The sequence below is a fragment of the Podarcis pityusensis genome, assembly GCF_964106645.2.
Source record: "Podarcis pityusensis genome assembly, chromosome: 13".
NCBI classification, from domain to species: domain Eukaryota; kingdom Metazoa; phylum Chordata; class Lepidosauria; order Squamata; family Lacertidae; genus Podarcis; species Podarcis pityusensis.
Genome location: NC_138038.1, coordinates 18988085 through 19007377, shown reverse-complemented (window position 1 = coordinate 19007377; position 19293 = coordinate 18988085). Strand labels below are relative to the sequence as shown.

General features: G+C 47.5%; 1 protein-coding gene across 2 annotated transcripts in view; it reads right to left on the bottom strand.

Annotated features, from left to right (window-relative positions):
• MPP2 (MAGUK p55 scaffold protein 2) overlaps positions 1–19293 on the bottom strand; it is a 78373-nt gene extending 59080 nt beyond the window's left edge. The window contains exons 1-2 of one of the 2 annotated variants that reach the window (XM_080979570.1): positions 19122–19293; positions 2425–2533 (exon numbers count right to left, since the gene is read on the bottom strand). In XM_080979570.1, coding sequence (XP_080835696.1) covers positions 2425–2455 — 31 coding nt within the window. In that variant the 5' untranslated portion in view covers positions 2456–2533; positions 19122–19293. Of the gene's footprint in view, positions 1–2424; positions 2534–19121 lie in introns of those variants that run through there. The other variant, XM_080979569.1, reaches the window with a different exon arrangement.

The window sequence follows — 19293 nt, the reverse complement described above, 5'->3', positions numbered from 1 at the left end:
GGTTATGAGCTCTTTATGATGTGAGTGGGCATTATTATCTTGGAAGATGTTTAGTAGGGCCAGTTCTGGGGTGACTTCTAATACTTGCTTAGTTATTTTGCATATTTCTTGTAGGTACCTTTGAAATTTGAAAGAACAAAGGCCGCCTCCTTCAAGGGACAAACCACGTTATGATGTACAGCTGTGTTCGAAGTTATTCAACCCCCGTCGCAAACCACGTTTGTTATCAAAATTCACAGACTTTGGGCTGTTTCCAAATCAAACAAAAGCAACTGAAGTAGCCCAACAGCATTTCTGAAACAAAGACCACATGGAACAAACTGCTGTGTGAATGGAGTTGCAGTTTCTCTCAAAATATGCACCTTTTTGAGTCAAGATGAGTGTCGGAATATTTGGAATGGTGAAAATCCCAAAAGTTATTGACAAGAAGTCTGTGCCATATATACAGCACCCTGACTATCAAGTACTTCCCAAACGATGTTATAATCTTGTCCTCAGCGCCAAGAAAACAAAAGCACAAAAGATAGTTTATGAGAAACTCGTAGGAATGACAACAAACTCTGCGAGCCCCACTTAGACTAAACACCTCAAAGAAGCTGGAGGGAAATTAAGATACTCAGCACTGTTCACGCTCCTGCTTATATTTCCCAGCAACAATAAGAACTTTTGATGCAAAACACCACGGAAAAGGAAGGCCATGCAAACCCTGATACAAAAAGCAGAATGAGTCAGGATCATGTTACGCCATGGGAAAGTGCACTCGGCTCCGCAGCAACAAAAGCAAGGGCAAAGGAAAGCAAATACCTGCACAGGACCTCATTTTGATGTCTGCTACCTTCTCCCCCCACTGAATCACCAGGGCTGGGTGGTACGTGGTTTTCAACATCACAATGTATCACAACCAAATGTCGCAATATACTGATATATCACAATGTCTGGGATAAGGATGGAGCTATCACGCTTTCTCCCACACGGTGAGTCCCAAGGCTGAGGCCAGTTCTCGGATCTGTTGTTCACTGAGATATTTCTGCATCTGGAATCTGTGGTGCAAGATCTGCAGCTGCTTCTGAGAGAAAGCGGTGTGAGTTTTGCTCTTCTTGCCTCCTTTACTTTCCTCCTTGCACTGCTGGGGAGTAGAAGTCAGATCTGGGGAGGGGGCGGCTTGTTGGGGCTGCTTGCAGAATCTGGTGTATAATAAGTGAATATCCCAGAGCTGCAAGACCACGGGGAGAGATCTGGGTTCTTGCTGGGCCCCTTCCCTTCCAGGTCGCTAACAGCCTCGGCAGCAGGGAACCCCCCGGCTCCATCTCCTCCTTCACCAAGGGCCAGTAGTAACCGTCGTAGCCCATGTCAGCCGCCGCCGCTGCCACCCCTGCAAGGTAGACCCGGTAAGAGGCATTGAGGGCCAGCGGGATGCTCATGAATGGAGGAGCCGGCAGGACCCTTCGGAAGTGTGACTGGATCACCCTCTCCCACATGGTGTTTTTTGCATAGAAAAGACACATCACGATTGGTGGTATATATCGCCAGGTCAAAAATGATGAAACCAATATCTTGATATGGACTTCAAAACAGTTTTGGAGGGTATATTGCCCTGCCCTAGAGGCAGACTCCTTGGCTTCAACATCAGCCCCAAAAAACAACAATGAAGTCTTCCACCTCACATTGCTCCGTTTACCATCTAGCCCTGGTGCAGGAAGCCTGTGGCCCTCCAGATATGGCTGAACTACAACTCCCATCATCCCTGGCCATTGGTCATGCTTTCTGGGGCTGATGGGAGCTGGAGTCCAGCAAAATCTTGAGGCCTTCCCCACACCTGATCTGATGAAGAGCTCTGGAGAACTCAACAGCTTTCCCACTGCTTTGTGATATTTTGGTTGGGCTAATTGAAGGTACCACCCTACCATGGATTTTATAATTTTCTTATATACCTTTACATACAGGCACGTTTGTTTTCTATAGCTGCTTTTGCGAGCCCCCCCCCCCCCCCATCATCAAGGAAACTTTTCCCACCTGGATTCGTCTGCCAAGGTGTGCTCGCGAGCAAGTGTTTGGTTCCAGCCGTAGCCCCACATACTTGCAGGCAGTCGTAAAATGGTACAAAGCAGATATTTGAGGAATAATCCGTAGCACAGTCGTACCTTGTAAGTTGAACAGAATCCGTTCCGGAAGTCCCTTCGACTTCCAAAATGTTTGGAAACCAAAGCCCAGCTTCTGATTGGCTGGAGGAAGCTCCTGCAGCCAATCAGAAGCGCCGGCAGACGTTCAGCTTCCAAAAACAGTTCGCAAACCAGAACAGTCGCTTCTGGGTTTGCGGCGTTCGGGAGCCAAAACGTTCAAGAACTAAGCTGTTCAAAAACCAAGGTACGACTGTACTCGGAGTGGAGCAGGTTTGGGGATGCTGCGATAGGAGCGAGTCATTACCTGTCTCTGAGTCGGTGGAAGCAACAGGCATCTCAGCAGCTGGGGATGTTTGCGCAGTGTCAGAAGTTCAGGTGGCTGGCGTTCCTTCTGGTGAGTCTTCTTGGCGGTGCTGTGAAGAGGAGAGAAATGGAACAACTGATAGATGGTCTAGGGCAGGCACGTCCAACTCCCAAGAGATTGCGATCTACTCACAATATTAAAAAAACTGACAGTGATCTATGCTTTTAGGGAGCCAAAGTTCTTGAGCTTTTTTTGGTGGGGAGAAATAACTAGGAGATCACAGATCGACCTGTTGGACATGCCTAGTCTAGGGCATGAGGAGGGCAGCTTCCAGCTACAACCACAAGATCTGCCAACTGTAGAAACGCACCTAGAATTAAAGAACAGGGAACTCCGAACATGCTTTGAATCTAGGGCCAGAACGGAGCTGAGCTTACAAAACCAGCTCTCATTTCCAGAAAGCTGGGGAGGAGTCAGTCGAGGCCACCAAGAGGCGCATTCAGAGGGTCTACTGTACTGAACCCAGGGACAGCAAACGCCTGTCATGGGCTGGCTGGACACAGAGGAATGGTGGGAGGCACCAGCTGGGGAACCCCCAAAGGAAGAAGGCTCAGAAACTGGAGAGTGGTAGTGGGATGACAATGAGTGGTCAGAGGGAGGAGATTGGGAGAAAGAAGTGTCAGAAGATGAAGGGGTGACAGGGCTTAGTGAGCAGGGAGAGTCTATGGCAGAGAGAAGTCCAGAATCAGCAGCAGAAGCAGGAGAGGAGGGAGGCAAGAGGCAGAGATGAGTCAGACTAGTGAAGAAGCTCTCCTCCCACCAAGTCTCCCAGAACCAGAAGAGGTATGAAGAGAGAGGAGCAGAGACAGGCGTGTTGTCGTAGTCTCAGATTGCTTGGGAAGAACCATGGGGGGAGGAGATTTAGGCAGCCTTGGACCTTCTGCTCCCACAACTGCCTCATAGGGGCAAGCCCTACCTTGAGAAGAGCTGCTGTGCTCATTAGGCCTTGTGTCCCTGAGCAGGCCCTGTTCCTTGTTCACTTACCCTGTGTGATTTATCGCTGGCTGACTCCCTGACCATGCCTTGGTCTCTGAACTTTCATTGTTGAGGACCATTTCCCCTTACTGGTAACTGGTCGAGGACCTAATGTCCATAATGGGCGGAGCCAATGTCAGTGGTGGGCGGAGCCAGAACTAAAGGCAGGTGGGTCTCTCTGCGCTCTCTGCTTAAGCTTTGGTGTTGGAAAGCTCCTCTTTAAGAGCATTTTAAAAGCATTTAAAAGCAGGCTGAGATTGTCTACCCACACTGCTAACAGGACCAGGCCTAGGTTTCAGGCAAAAAAACCCTCCTAGTGTACCCCCTATGTTTTGAAGATCAGCACTCCAGGATCAGCACTTCCCTTAACCTTTCTAAGTTCTACAACCATAGGAATCTGTAGCTTCTTAGAAACTAGTCGGCTAAGAAATCTCAACAGAGACAATCATCTTATGGAGACCTAATTGTTCAAAACACACGGGTGGGGGTTATATGACATGAGTTCATAAGTCTGCCTCCTGCATCTCCCCCTTCCCATTTGATTCTGCTTTGGGATGCTGTCCTTTTCGGTATATTCCATTTGCAGAGTTGTGACTGCTGCTTGCAAGCCTATGGAGACACTTCTGACAGAAGCAGTAGACTCAGGATGCTCGGGATAAGGCATTCGACTCCATTGCGGGGGATTCACCTGTGGCGGTGCTTCTCACTATACTGTACTGCTTATGATTTTTGGGTTGTTTTCTTTTTTCATCTCTTGGCAGTTCTTGGACTACTCCCTGTGCTTTCCCTGTACAGGATGGGCTTTATTCGTTGCATCCTCTCCCTTCTCAAAACTGGAGCTGAACAGCTCAACAGATGCTCACACTCAAAGCATAAAAATAGTTCTAAGCTAGCTACTAACCATAAGCAGGCAAAGCGGATTTTCAAACCTCGTGCAGCTTTACCTATTTACAAATAGAAGAAAACCAGGTTGCTACAAGGGGTTGAGCAGCCTACACCAACATGCTGCCCTCAATATATTCTTGGATTCCAGCTCCCAGCTGGCCAGTGGTCAGGGATGATGGGAGTTGTAGTCTGACAGCAAACGGAAGGCACCAGAGTGGGGAGGCTGGGGTACAACAACAGTGCTGGGTTTGGATCAGGGAGGCCCATGGTTCAAATGAGATGCTTGTGTTCTCTAGGCTCAGGTCCAGAAATGAGTGTTGTGGGCTTGGCAATGCCTACCTCCTAGAAGAAGAGGTGAGCATTAGATGCCCTTCCCACTTCGATTAAAATATGGACAGCAAAAATCCAATTCCAGACTTACACATCCTTTGAAGTACAACACTGGGGACACTGCCTCTGTGGGGCAAAGGCCCACCCCCCAGAAGGGACCACACACCATCTCTAGACAAGGGGTAGATGAATCTGTCAACTTGGTTTCTCTCTCTTTTTTCCCCCAATCTGAAATTTAGTTCTCCACATTTCTGCATCGGTTTGCAAATTATTCGAGTTGTTTGCATTTAAATGCAAACTGAACTGAATCTTGCCCCCCTCCCAACAGCAACGAGGCCTCCCTGTGGAGAGCATGCCACAAATGGGGAGCCACTGCAGAAAAGGCCCCGCTCTTGTGTTGCCGCCCTCTGAACCTCTCGTGGAGAAGGCACACAAAGAGGGGTCTCAGAAGATGATTGCAGAGTCCAGGTCGGTTCATATGGGGAGAGGTGGCCCTTGAGGTATTGCGGTCCCAGGAAGACCATGAGGGAACCTAAAAAGATTCCAAACCCCTTCTCTGTCAGGATAATATTCCGCAACTAGGACTGATCAAGGCACATGAGCCTAGCTCTCCCCAGCCAAAGTGACACATGTTAACCACTGCATTGCCCTTTGCCAGCTCGCCATCTTGTAACTGTTAGTGGAACATAATAAACTGGGGAACAGGTACTACTCCTTCAGAATTGTATCTGGAAAGGCGAACCTGTGGCCCTCCTGCTGTCATTGCACTCCAACTCCCATCAGCCCCAGTCAGCACAGCCAATGGTCAGGGATGATGAAGGATGTAGTACAACAACAACTGAACATCCCAATTTGTATTACATATGATCAACATATGGAAGTGAGAGCTGGACCATAAAGAAGGCTGATCGCCGAAGAATTGATGCTTTTGAATTATGGTGCTGGAGGAGACTCTTGAGAGTCCCATGGACTGCAAGAAGATCAAACCTATCCATTCTGAAGGAAATCAGCCCTGAGTGCTCACTGGAAGGACAGATCCTGAAGCTGAGGCTCCAAGACTTTGGCCACCTCATGAGAAGAGAAGACTCCCTGGAAAAGACCCTGATGTTGGGAAAGATGGAGGGGACAAGGAGAAGGGGACGGCAGAGGACGAGATGGTTGGACAGTGTTCTCGAAGCTACCAGCATGAGTTTGACCAAACTGCGGGAGGCAGTGGAAGACAGGAGTGCCTGGCGTGCTCTGGTCCATGGGGTCACGAAGAGTCGGACACGACTAAACAACTAAACTACAACAACAACATGATCAACATAGTTGCTGGTATTTGGGGGCTATGGGGGCTGCAATGATGAGCTTCTCCTGAGTTTCAGGTTTCACTTCTACACCTTCCAGGGTTTCAGCAAACAGAAGCCACGCAATTTGCAGGCTTCTCTTTCCAAGCAAGCCACTTAAAAAACAAATAAAAACACAAGCCAAGGAAATTGCCCCGGCCGGTCACCCCTAAGACGCTCCATTATTAATGCAGCCCTCGCTGACAGCTCGCAAGAGAAATCTCAACCTGGTCTTCTGGCGGCAGAGGGAAATAATCCATCACACAGCCAACATGCCCACAAGCAGGGGCTCCGTCAATAACCGAGGGATCAATAGTACTCTGGGGACGGAGGAGTCACATCCCTTTTGCTAATGGACTCGTAGATGTTTGGTGGGGCCCGAAGGCAGACCCGGATCCAGGATCTGGGAGGGAGGGAGTCAAGCTGGTCTCCTCGGCAGGACCCGGCTAAACTGGAAGAGGTTGAATGTGCAAAATGAGAATTCTCCCGGGCTGCGTCTTATCTGATTGGGATACTCTGTGCAAAGTTGAAATGGTGAGCTGCTTTCAGGAGCCCCACTCATTTTGGAGCTTCTCCATATTGTAGAGTTGGAAGGGACCAAAAGAATCATCTAGTCTAACCCCTTGCCATGCAAGAAGCTTTTGCCCAACATGGGGCTTGAACCCACAACCTTGAGATTTATATTCTACCGACTGAGCTCTGGCAAATGCCCCCCTTCTAGAGCTGGCCTTCTGCACATGCCCAGAGGCGCCTATATCACCTCCTTACTCACAGCTTCCTAGGCTAACAGATTCCAAGGCAGGACCCTGATGAACAGTTCCTGAATACTACCCTCAGCCACTTAAATTAGGGATATTGAAACCCGCAAGGATGAATTTTGTCTTTCGATCTAGTGGGGGTGGGAAGCACAATGGATTTCTTTTGGAAACCCTTTTTGATATTTGGCCTTGAATTATCAGAGGATTGCTTTCATTACAGTGGGGCCTCAGATATAATCACACATGCATATTCTGTCTCCAGCTCCGCTCCATCATGGATCTGTAGTCTAAAGACTGCGTAAATATCTTGAGCAGGTATTTTTCCATCCTTGCTGCCTGAACTAAGCAGCTAAAAATGTTACAAGATTTTGCAAATGTTTTGTAAGCATTTTAAAGATGCCAGTTTTATAAAATCTTAAAATCCCAATGGAAAAACTGTAAAGCAAAGTGCAAAGGTTTTTCAGGCAGCAGAGGCAGCCGGGAAACTTCTAGAACACTTTTTCTGCACTGATTTGATGATCTGGGCTACACATAAATACAGCCGTACCTTGGTTCTCGAACGTAATCCATTCCAGAAGTCCGTTCAACTTCCAAAAACATTCAAAAACCTAAGGCACGTGTAATGGTTCTAGGGGTTGCTCGTGCGTAAGCCGGTGCTTATATCCCCAGCTGGGTGCAAACACCTGGCTGGGTTGCCTAAGTGAACCTTTTCTGTCCAGACAGCCACTCACCCGTGGCTGACTCAATCACTGGCAGAATCCGTCAGTGGGCGTTTCTTAAACTTCTTCCAGCAAAGAAGCTCTTTGACGCCTAGTCTCCTCCTACTCTCTCTGCGCAAAAGCCTTCTGCACAAGGAGGGCGTGGGCAACGGAGGGCCCCTACTCTCCCCGCTGGTCCCAGGCAAGGAGTCATGGGACCGCCTCGCCGCTTCCCCCATCTGCCCCCCTTCTCCACTGGTGCTATGCTGATTCTCTTCCCCAGAAGATGGGCTGCTTCTCCCAACCCCTGGACGCTCTCTGGAATCCCTCTGGCTTTTGCTCTCTCCCTCCGTCCCTGACAGCACGGCTTCTGATTGGCTGCAGGAATTTCCTGCACTCATTTGGAAGCTGAGGAAGCTACGTTGGATTTTTGGCTTCTGAAAAGTGTTCGCAAACCAGAACACTCACTTCCGGGTTTGCAGCGTTCGGGAGCAAAAACATCCAAGTACCAAGGCATTCGAGAACCAAGGTACGACTGTAGTCCGATCATGGAAGTTGCCTGCAATAGAATGTTTTAATCAGTCTGGAGCTGGAAATGAAGGTCAACTTTCTTCTAAAATTCTTGCAAGCTTATAAATAAAATCAATTGGCTATTTACAATCAGTGGCAAGGCATCCCTGGAGGAAGGGACAGAAAGAAACAGGATGGCTGCAGGAAGTACCTTTGTAAAGTAGGCTATGTGACAGGCACACACGGAATCGAAAGGTTTCTACATACAGTACACATCAGCTCACACCATCTTTCCATCTTCTAGCCAGCTGAGCAAGAAATATTCTTTACAGCAGGTCAAAGGTGCGTTCTGCTAGCCAGGCAAAAGCACTCAAAGAGGGTGTGGAGCAACACTGGGGAAAATATCGCCTGGGGTATTTCCCAAGGGCCAGACAGAAAGACCTGGGGGTCACATTCAGCTTCCAGGACCAAAGATTGCCCATCTCTGGTCTAACAAGAAATGGAATTGAGAGCCTGGAGAGAGAGCCAGAGGGTTTCTGAGCTGGCAGGGAGGCTAGCTGGAAATCAGAGTAGCAAAACACAGTGTGAAAGGCACGGACCTCAGCCCAGTATACCTGAAGGAGCGTCTCCACCCCCATCGTTCAGCCCAGACAATGAGGTCCAGCTCCGAGGGCTTTTTGGCAGTTCCCTCTCTGTGAGAAGTGAGGTTGCAGGGAACCAGGCAGAGGGCCTTTTCGGTAGTGGCACCCACCCTGTGGAATGCCCTCCCATCAGATGTCAAGGAAATAAACAACTATCTGACTTTTAGAAGACATCTGAAGGCAGCCCTGTTTAGGGAAGTTTTTAATGTTTGATGTTTTGTCGTGTTTTTAATATTCTGTTGGGAGCTGCCCAGAGTGACTTAGGAAACTCAGCCAGATGGGCAGGGTATCAATAATAAATTATTATTATTATTATTATTGAAACTCAGATATATAATCTAGGTGCCAAATGACTCCATAAACCATGGGTAGGCAAACTAATCGCCTTCTAAATTTGGCCCACGAACGATCCGGGAATCAGCGTGTTTTTACATGAGTAGAATGTGTGCTTTTATTTAAAATGCATCTCTGGGTTATTTGTGGGGCATAGGAATTCGTTCATATTTTTTCCCCACAATATAGTCCGCCACCCTTCCCGCCAAGGTCTGAGGGACAGTGGACCGGCCCCCTGCTGAAAATGTTTGCTGACCCCTGCGAAACAAAGGTTTCGGTCACCAAAACAGAATGCCTACTTGCCATTTGGGGACAAGGCAACGATAAAGCCTTATTTTTGAAATGATGGACTGGTTGTGATTGAGTCTCAGTTAAACATCTGGCTAGTTCTGGTGACATCAGGGACGCAGGTGGCAGACTCTGAGGTTGCGGCACTCATCTTGCTTTATTGGCCAAGGGAGCCAGCGCACAGCTTCCGGGTCATGTGGCCAGCATGACTAAGCCGCTTCTGGCGAACCAGAGCAGCACACGGAAACGCTGTTTACCTTCCCGCCGGAGCGGTACCTATTTATCTACTTGCACTTTGATGTGTTTTCGAACTGCTAGGTTGGCAGGAGCAGGGACCGAGCAATGGGAGCTCACCCCGTCGTGGGGATTTGAACCTCCAACCTTCTGATTGGCAAGTCCTAGGCTCTGTGGTTTAACCCACAGCGCCACCGGCGTCCCTTAAGTGTCTGATAGCCAGGTACAAAATATGCCTGGCGCCTGGCACCTGGCTAATTTTGAACACCTATTACTTCTGGGGCAGACAGCCAAAGCCGGGTGTCAGGAAAACCCCTGCATATTTCCTTAGTAGTGTGTGGCATTGTCTACAAGTTTTCTGACGCCATGTGCCAGCCATAAAGCAGAGCTCGTGAATTTTGCCAGTGGATAAGAGGATTGTCAAGGAAAGAGAATTAAGAACGATTGATTGCACAACTGTGAGCAGCATGCTGGCTGGATGAGGCCCTTACCTGTGCTTAAGGGATAGGAGGACTGGAAGGAGAACTGGAAAGTGGGTGGGTAGGGAGGAGGTTGGTTCCTTCGGGCAAATGGGGCAAATGGTCCCACCAACCTCAGTCTGCTCTCAGCCAGTTCCCACCTGCCTGTCTGCATCCTTACAAGCAGTCCAGGGTTGGCGAGAGATTTGTTGCAGGCTGAGACATTTTATTTTAGAATCAATGGAGATTGAGTACTTGCTTATTCCACATAGTCCAAACACCATCGAGATCTTGCGTATTTTTAGTCCCTGAAAAGTGCTTCTTTGAGGAACTGGTTTCCGTTCCAAAAACCACAGATTGATTCTGCATTACCCCACAATGTGTACATTTGAAAACAGAAGAAGGTCGTCTGTCCAGTGTGTGTATCCATACCTGCCCCATGATGTTGTGACTGGGTGTGTACCAAGATCACAAACACCTCCAGGGTGGATTTAATTTAAATCAAATAGATTTAAATCACAATTTAAATCACTAGTCAGTAATCTACAAGCCTGGTAGATGAAGGGAACGCAGTGGATGTAGCCTACCTTGATTTCAGCAAGGCATTTGACAAGGTGCCCCATGATATTCTTGTAAAGAAGCTGGTAAAATGCGGTCTTGACTATGCTACCACTCAGTGGATTTGTAACTGGCTGACTGACCGAACCCAAAGGGTGCTCATCAATGGTGCCTCTTCATCCTGGAGAAGAGTGACTAGTGGGGTGCCACAGGGTTCTGTCTTGGGCCCGGTCTTATTCAACATCTTTATCAACGACTTGGATGATGGACTCAAGGGCATCCTGATCAAATTTGCAAATGACACCAAACTGGGAGGGGTGGCTAACACCCCAGAGGACAGGATCACACTTCAAAACGACCTTGACAGATTAGAGAACTGGGCCAAAACAAACAAGATGAATTTTAACAGGGAGAAATGTAAAGTATTGCACTTGGGCAAAAAAAACGAGAGGCACAAATACAAGAAGGGTGACACCTGGCTTGAGAGCAGTACATGTGAAAAGGATCTAGGAGTCTTGGTTGACCACAAACTTGACATGAGCCAACAGTGTGACGCGGCAGCTAAAAAAGCCAATGCAATTCTGGGCTGCATCAATAGGAGTATAGCATCTAGATCAAGGGAAGTAATAGTGCCACTGTATTTTGCTCTGGTCAGACCTCACCTGGAGTACTGTGTCCAGTTCTGGGCACCACAGTTCAAGAAGGACACTGACAAACTGGAACGTGTCCAGAGGAGGGCAACCAAAATGGTCAAAGGCCTGGAAACGATGCCTTATGAGGAACGGCTAAGGGAGCTGGGCATGTTTAGCCTGGAGAAGAGGAGGTTAAGGGGTGATATGATACCCATGTTCAAATATATAAAAGGATGTCACATAGAGGAGGGAGAAAGGTTGTTTTCTGCTGCTCCAGAGAAGCGGACACGGAGCAATGGATCCAAACTACAAGAAAGAAGATTCCACCTAAACATTAGGAAGAACTTCCTGACAGTAAGAGCTGTTCGACAGTGGAAGTTGCTGCCAAGGAGTGTGGTGGAGTCTCCTTCTTTGGAGGTCTTTAAGCAGAGGCTTGACAACCATATGTCAGGACTGCTCTGATGGTGTTTCCTGCTTGGCAGGGGGTTGGAATCGATGGCCCTTGTGGTCTCTTCCAACTCTATGATTCTATGATTCTATGATTCTAAGACTTGATTTAAATCTGTTTGTTTGTTTTTACAGAAAGACTCATTCTTGCTGGTATAATCTTAATATTTACAACCAGATGAAGGTTTCATTTTTGGATTAATAAATTTTCAGAGTAGTTTTTACAAGTTATATCAAAAATTACTGACTTGGTTATACTGTTCGAAATACATAGACCGATAATTACAAAATTATTGTGAGGTTTAATAAGTTAACTGTTTTAACTTTTCTGCTGTACTTTATTGGAAAGAGAAAAACAATCATTTCCTTCATAACAATTTAAACAATTTATTTAACTAAAACAATAACATTATAGCATATGTATCCATGTTTGTTAACTGTTGTGGTTAAACAATTTTTTAAAAAACTGAGTTTTAGCACACATGAAAAACTTAAAACAAATCCTTATTTCCTGACGAATAGCCTTTGGACTATAATGTAACTTAAATAGAAAACTATCTTTAGAAAGATTTTTTTCCTCCAAAAGGATTTTATTTTAAAAATCCAATTTTTTTTTTTAAAAAAAATCCAATTTAAATTTTAAAAATCTGATTTATTTATTTATTTTAAAAATATCATTGATTTTTATCCACCCTGATCACCGCTTCCTCCTCTTCTGTTCACCTGGGGCACGAGCAGGGAGGAAAAGGAAAACCTCATCTAAGAGTGGGTTTTCAAGCACGTATCAAGGAACCATCGAATCACAGAACTATCGAGCTGCAAGGGACCCTTCAGGGTCATCCAGTCCAACCCCTGGCAATGCAGGAATCTCAAACCTAAGCATCCATGACAGATGGTCGTCCAACCTCTTCTATAAAAAACAAACAAGTGAAGCCCACCTGTTTTTGAGGGAGTCCATTCCACTGCCCAACAGCTTCCACCACCAGAAAGTTCTTCCTGGTAAAGGTAAAGGGACCCCTGACCATTAGGCCCAGTCGCGGACAACTTTGGGGTTGCGGCGCTCATCTCGCTTTATTGGCCGAGGGAGCCGGCGTACAGCTTCCAGGTCATGTGGCCAGCATGACTAAGCCACTTCTGGCGAACCAGAGAAGCACACGGAAACGCCGTTTACCTTCCCGCCAGAGTGGTACCTATTTATCTACTTGCACTTTGACGTGCTTTCAAGCTGCTAGGTTGGCAGGAGCAGGGACCGAGCAACGGGAGCTCACCCCGTTGCGGGGATTCGAACTGCCGACCTTCTGATCGGCAAGTCCTAGGCTCTGTGGTTTAACCCACAGCGCCACCTGGTAGTTAGTCGAAATCCCCTTTCTTGAAACTTGAATCTACCCCAACCATTGGGGATGGCAGGATCCAGACCATAGCTGTCAACTTTTCCCTTTTCTTGCGAGGAATCCTATTCGGAATAAGGGAACTTCCATTTAAAAAAGGAAAAATTTGACAGCTATGATCCAGACTCAATCTAGGCTGAAAGCAGCGCACTTAGGATAACCATACACGATTCCGGATTGAGGGGGAAATGACATTTTTGCGCTGCAAGCAGGTTAGTGCCTACGCCGCCATGGTCTCTAGGGAAGCATCAATCTCATCGTAAAACAGCTCTCTCTCACACACAGAGACAGATACAAATCCTACATACTCACTCAGCAGCCTCCTCCAGCCTTTTTTCCCCTCCCCAGCAGCTGAAAAGGATTCCGACATCATCCATTCAAAAGCAGTAGCCTTCAGGATTATAGGAGCCTGATTTCACGTGACAAGCTAGGACCTGCCATGGGGCTGAGGGGGGGGGAAGGGGGGAATCGTAGGCTGCTGAGCTGCTCTGTGCTGCCAGCCTATCACCACATTCCCCCTTATGTAAGACCCTGCTCCACTCAGGCTGATGGAAAGCTCCAATGTTTGCTGCTCTTTGTTTTCAAAGAAAAACACACAAATGCCCTCTTTATTGTCAGCAGTTTTCGAAAAGGGCAGAAGCAGTACCACGGAGAGAGCCATTTTGAGGATGAGCAGAGCGCAGCTGAAATAAAATTTCATATGCATTTTTTTTAAAAAAAAGAACCGCTGAGATTTAGTTTCCATTATTTTCCCACTTTCATTAGCACCACACTTAAATGGTTGCTTCCCCCCCTCTTTTTAAAGTCCTTTTATCCTTGGGAATTTTTAAGTAATCATTTTATGTGTCAACGTGCAACTCATCCCTCCCCCACCACAACCCCCCACCCAGTCCAACCATTCTTATAACTATAAATCTTGAAACTGCAATTAGAATACAGTGGTACCTCGGGTTAAGTACTTAATTGATTCCGGAGGTCCATACTTAACCTGAAACTGTTATTAACCTGTTATTAACCCCTGTATAAGTTTTAATTTGCAAGAAAACTGTAGGGTTTGTGCCACCGCTGCCCCTGCCCCGCTCCAACCATATTCACCTCTAGAATGCCGAAATCATGGTAAATCACTTTTGTGTATTATAGAATCACAGAATTGTAAAATTGGACCAGGGGTCATCTAGTCCAACCCCAACATGGTTCTCGAACCCACAACCCTGAAATTAAGAGTCCCGTGTTTTACCAACTGAGTTATATATGAAGCTATATAAGCTATTATGAATTAAACAATACAGTGGTACCTCAGGTTACATACACTTCAGGTTACATATGCTTCAGGTTACAGACTCCGCTAACCCAGAAATAGTACCTCGGGTTAAGAACTTTGCTTCAGGATGAGAACAGAAATCGCGTGGCGGCAGCAGGAGGCCCCATTAGCTAAAGTGGTACCTCAGGTTAAGAACAGTTTCAGGTTAAGTACGGACCTCCAGAACGAATTAAGTACTTAACCCAAGGTACCACTGTAGTTCTTAAAAACTATTTATTTAAAAGCATGGGATGCGGGTGGCGCCGTGGTCTAAACCACCGAGCCTCTCAGGCTTGCTGAACAAAAGGTCAGCGGTTCGAATCCCTGCCACGAGGTGAGCTCCCATTGCTCGGTCCCAGCTCCTGCCAGCCTAGCAGTTCGAAAGCACGCAAGGCAAGTAGATAAATAGGTACCTCTCTGGCGGGAAGGTAAACAGTGTTTCCGTGCACTGCTCTGGTTTCACCAGAAGCGGCTTAGTCATGCTACCACATGACCCGGAAAAACTGTCTGAGGACAAACGCTGACTCCCTCGGCCTTTAAAGCGAGATGAGCGCTGCAACCCCAGAGGCATCTGCGACTGGATTTAACTGTCAGGGGTCCTTTACCTTTCTTTCTTAAAAACTAAAGACTTTCTACCCACAAGGCAAGCCAAGAGGCGCTTTATTTTCTACCGTATTAGAACCCCGACAAATCAAAAATAGACACAAAATACTTGGGGTGGTTCCTAGTAACGCCACGTTTCGCTAATCAACTTTCTAAAAGTATGCAATGTCTGTGCCTGGACCGCAGCAGGGGCTAGGACATCTGCAACTTTGAAAATTGTGCAGAAGAGGGAATTGTGGCAGGTGAAACTTGTCGTGTCAAGACCAGAGGTGGGGAAACGATTTTAGCTGAAGGGCCACATGCCCCTTCTGGGCAACTGTTTGGGGGCCACATTGTCAGTGGTGGGCGGGGCCAGGGCCAAAAGTGGGTGGAGTAATAATTGCAATTTTTACCCATGTAAGTGGGCTCATTTCTACACACAGTTGCATGCGCCTCTTTCATTCTAACTAGGCAAAAATATATGGGCGTGCAAATTAGGACCAGTGAGGGGTGTAACCTGAGGGGGGGGGAGATCTGAGGGTCACCTAGAGAGCACTGATGGGCCACAGGTTCCCCTCTCTTGCTACAAAGTCGCACCAACCCAGTTCCCTCTTTGCCTCTCCTGCATCTACCTGGCGAAGGTGTGCTAATCTCATACATATGTCCGCAGACTATTGTTTTCAATCATTCCTGACCACTGGGCATGCTCCCTGGGGCAGATGGGAGTTGGACATGGGTAGGCAAACCCATGGGTAGGCAAATCCGGTGGCCGGATCCAGGCCAATCGCTTTCTAAATCCGGCCCGCGGACGGTCCGGGAATCAGCGTGTTTTTACATGAGTAGAATGTGCCCTTTTATTTAAAATGCATCTCTGGGTTATTTGTGGGGCATAGGAATTCGTTCATTTTTATTTTATTTTTTCAAAATATAGTCCGGCCCCCCACAAGGTCTGAGGGACAGTGGACCGGCCCCCTGCTGAAAAAAGTTTGCTGACCCCTGGAGTTTGAGAATAAGGGCATCTAGTGGACAACAGGTTCCTGTCCAGACTCAGATATTAAGTAGGATACCGATATGATGGCACCCTCACCAGCAAGAATCAGGGCAGCAGAGTATTTTGGGTGACAGACTAGAGGCTGATTTACACCTTGCACTTAAAGCACATCCAACACACGTTTAAAGCGGATGGCTACCCTACAAGAATTCAGGGAACTGTAGTTCCCAGAAGCGCTGGATTCAGTTTCCCCGCACAGGACACTGAGAGCATGCGCAGAATGGAAGGTGAGAGAGGGGAGGGCACCAACTTGTCTCCTTTCCCAGGGTGCTGTATTACCAAAGTCCCAACCCCCGCCCCGTTCCTAAATACTTTTGGGGGGTGGAGAGTTGTTCATGGGCTTTAGATGCATGGTGCCATAAAACTTAGGGAACAAGCTGTACTACCAAAATGATTAAGGTTTTAAATGACAATTTTAGGTTATATTTTAGTGATCAGGATTTAATATATATTTTTAACTGCCGCTATATCTGTATTGTCTCTGTTATAACCAATTGCAATTCATTGTATTCCTGTTCTGTTTTATGATTATCCTGATGCATGGTGTGAATCTGCCCTAGGACTGGCAAGACCTGGGTTCAAATCCTCAGTCATTTAAGTTCACTAGGAGACATTGGGCCAGTATCTCTTTCTGCCTCTCTGTCCCTGCCTTTCTCTCTGCCTAACCTACCTCCCAGGGTAGTTGCAAGGATAAACCAGGGAGGAGAGAACTGAATACATCACCCTTTTTTCTTTAAAATACATGATGGCATAGAAATGAAACGAATAATAATAATAATAATAATAATAATAATTTCCTTGGATAAGGATGGGATTAAAAATTAAAAGGAGCACAACTGAACTCGGCGGAACTGTATTCTATAGAACAGTTTCTGAGCTGAAACACTCACCAGAATGTCACATTGGACATAGAATTATAAAGATGGAAGGGACCTCAGAGGTCATCTAGCCCAACCCCCTACAATGCAGGAATCTCAGCTAAAGATGACAGATGACATGTTTCTTTATTGTAACTGTTACGATGACAATAACATTAATGGGGGGGGGATAAAAAGGAGCACTCTTAGGCATTATGGCTCTCAAGTGCTACTCCCTTTCCTAAAATGGTTGACCTTTAACCTTCCACATCCCCCAATACAGGGTAGGGCTTTATATATTTATATATATATATATATATAATTTATTGGCCCGCCTGGTTTAGGGTTGTATAGCATTTCAGGTCCTTTGATATTCCAGGGTGTACAACTCTAAACCAACAGGCTGTGGTGATGTATATACCCTGGGATAGCTCGGCTGGTAAAGCATCTCAGGGTTGTGGGTTCAAGTCCCACATAGGGCAAAAGTAGTCCTGCATTGCAGGGGGCTGGACTAGATGACCCTTGTAAAGGTAAAGGGACCCCTGACCATTAGGTCCAGTCGTGGCCGACTCTGGGGTTGCGGCGCTCATCTCGCTTTATTGGCCGAGGGAGCCGGCGTACAGCTTCCAGGTCATGTGGCCAGCAGGACTAAGCCACTTCTGGAGAACCAGAGCAGCGCATGGAAACGCTGTTTACCTTCCCGCTGGAGCAGTACCTATTTATCTACTTGCACTTTGACATGCTTTTGAACTGCTAGGTTGGCAGGAGAAAGGACCGAGCAACGGGAGCTCACCCCGTCGCGGGGATTCGAACCACTGACCTTCTGATCGGCAAGTCCTGGGCTCTGTGGTTTAACCCACAGCGCCACCCGCATCCCTCAGATGACCCTTGTGGTCCCTTTTAACTCTACAGTGGTACCTCAGGTTACATACGCTTCAAGTTACATACGCTTCAGGTTACAGACTCCGCTAACCCAGAAATAGTGCTTCAGGTTAGGAACTTTGCTTCAGGATGAGAACAGAAATCGTGCTCCGGCGGCGCGGCAGCAGCAGGAGGCCCCATTAGCTAAAGTGGTGCTTCAGGTTAAGAACAGTTTCAGGTTAAGGCCGGACCTCCGGAACAAATTAAACACTTAACCCGAGGTACCACTGTACAATGTCTGTGACAATTATCCCCTTCCTCTCTGCCAGAACAGAATGAGAAGAGGGACCCCACTTTGCAAGCCTCACCCAAAAGCAACCAAAATAAAAAAACGTGATTGGAGGAAAGGAGAAGGAAACCGAAAAACGAAGGCTGCAATGCTCTACCAGCTTGCTTGGGAGTAAACCATGTGGGACTTACTTCTGGGGTAAGGGCAGGTCTATGGCACTAGGAGCCAGCGTGGCACAGTAATAGTAATTTATTATTTGCACCCCGCCCTTCTGGCTGGGTTTCCCCAACCACTTCCAACAAAGATTAAAAATACATTAAAATGGGTTAAGAGCGTTGGACTAGGAGGCCAGGTTTCAAATCCCCACTCGGCCGTGAAGCTCGCTCGCTGGCAACCTCCCTCACATGGTTGTTGTGGGGCTTAAATGAGGGGAGACAGAAGAACCATGTCTGCCCCCTTTGAGCTCCGTGGAGAGAAAAAGGATGGGATCAAACGCGATCCATCAATCAATATGACCCGTGGGGTGGGGGTGGGGGTATAGGGCAGTATACAAATTTAATTAAAAATAAAAATAATTAAATAATTAGAATAAAAATTAATTAAATTAAATAATTAAAATAAAAATAATTAAAGAGAAACCGGATTAAAAGCCGACAGTAGCACCCAGGGCATCACCCTCCTCCTGTTCCGGGCTGGGGAATGAATTGCAATGCCGGATTTCCACGCGCGAAGCAGCCATCATCAAAAGCAAGGAGTAAGGCAAGAGTAGGGGGCGGGGAGGAGGATGCAATGAAGAGGAAAGGGACCCACTGCAAATATTCAGATCATAAAGGGGTCTGGGGGGGGGGGAGCTGTGTGAAAGGCGCCCCTGCGAGCTAGCGGCAAGAATTAGGGGGTGGGGTGGTCGGCGAGAGCTTGAAAATGAAGAGGCGCGTCTTCGCCATCAAAGACGAAGGTCTCTATTTCACACAAGAAGAGGGGGGTGTTAAAATCCGAATTGGGGTGGTGGGGGTCGCGGAGTGCAAGCCTGGGATTGATGGCGTTGTGTGTTTAGAGGAGGCGGGGGCGGGGGTAGAACGGAGAAGAGGGGAGGAAGATCCACGACCCGGCAGGGGGGAAACTCCCACGTTGTTAGGCGCGCTCTGATTAAACACGCTCCATGGCGTGTAGGAAGGGGAAACGGCGTGAATGAATAGGGGAGGCAAAGAGGGAAAGGAACGCGGCCGCCGCTCACCTGCTTCGGTGCACAGGCGACGGAGACGCCGGAGGAGCGAGCGAGCGAAGCTGGGATGCGATGGTATGGATGGATGGATGGAATCGCTGCGCTCCGAAGCCGCTGCGAATTCCCGCGGCTCTGGATCTGGCGAGGCGAGGCTCCGGACTGGCTCGCGTCGCTCCTCGGAGCG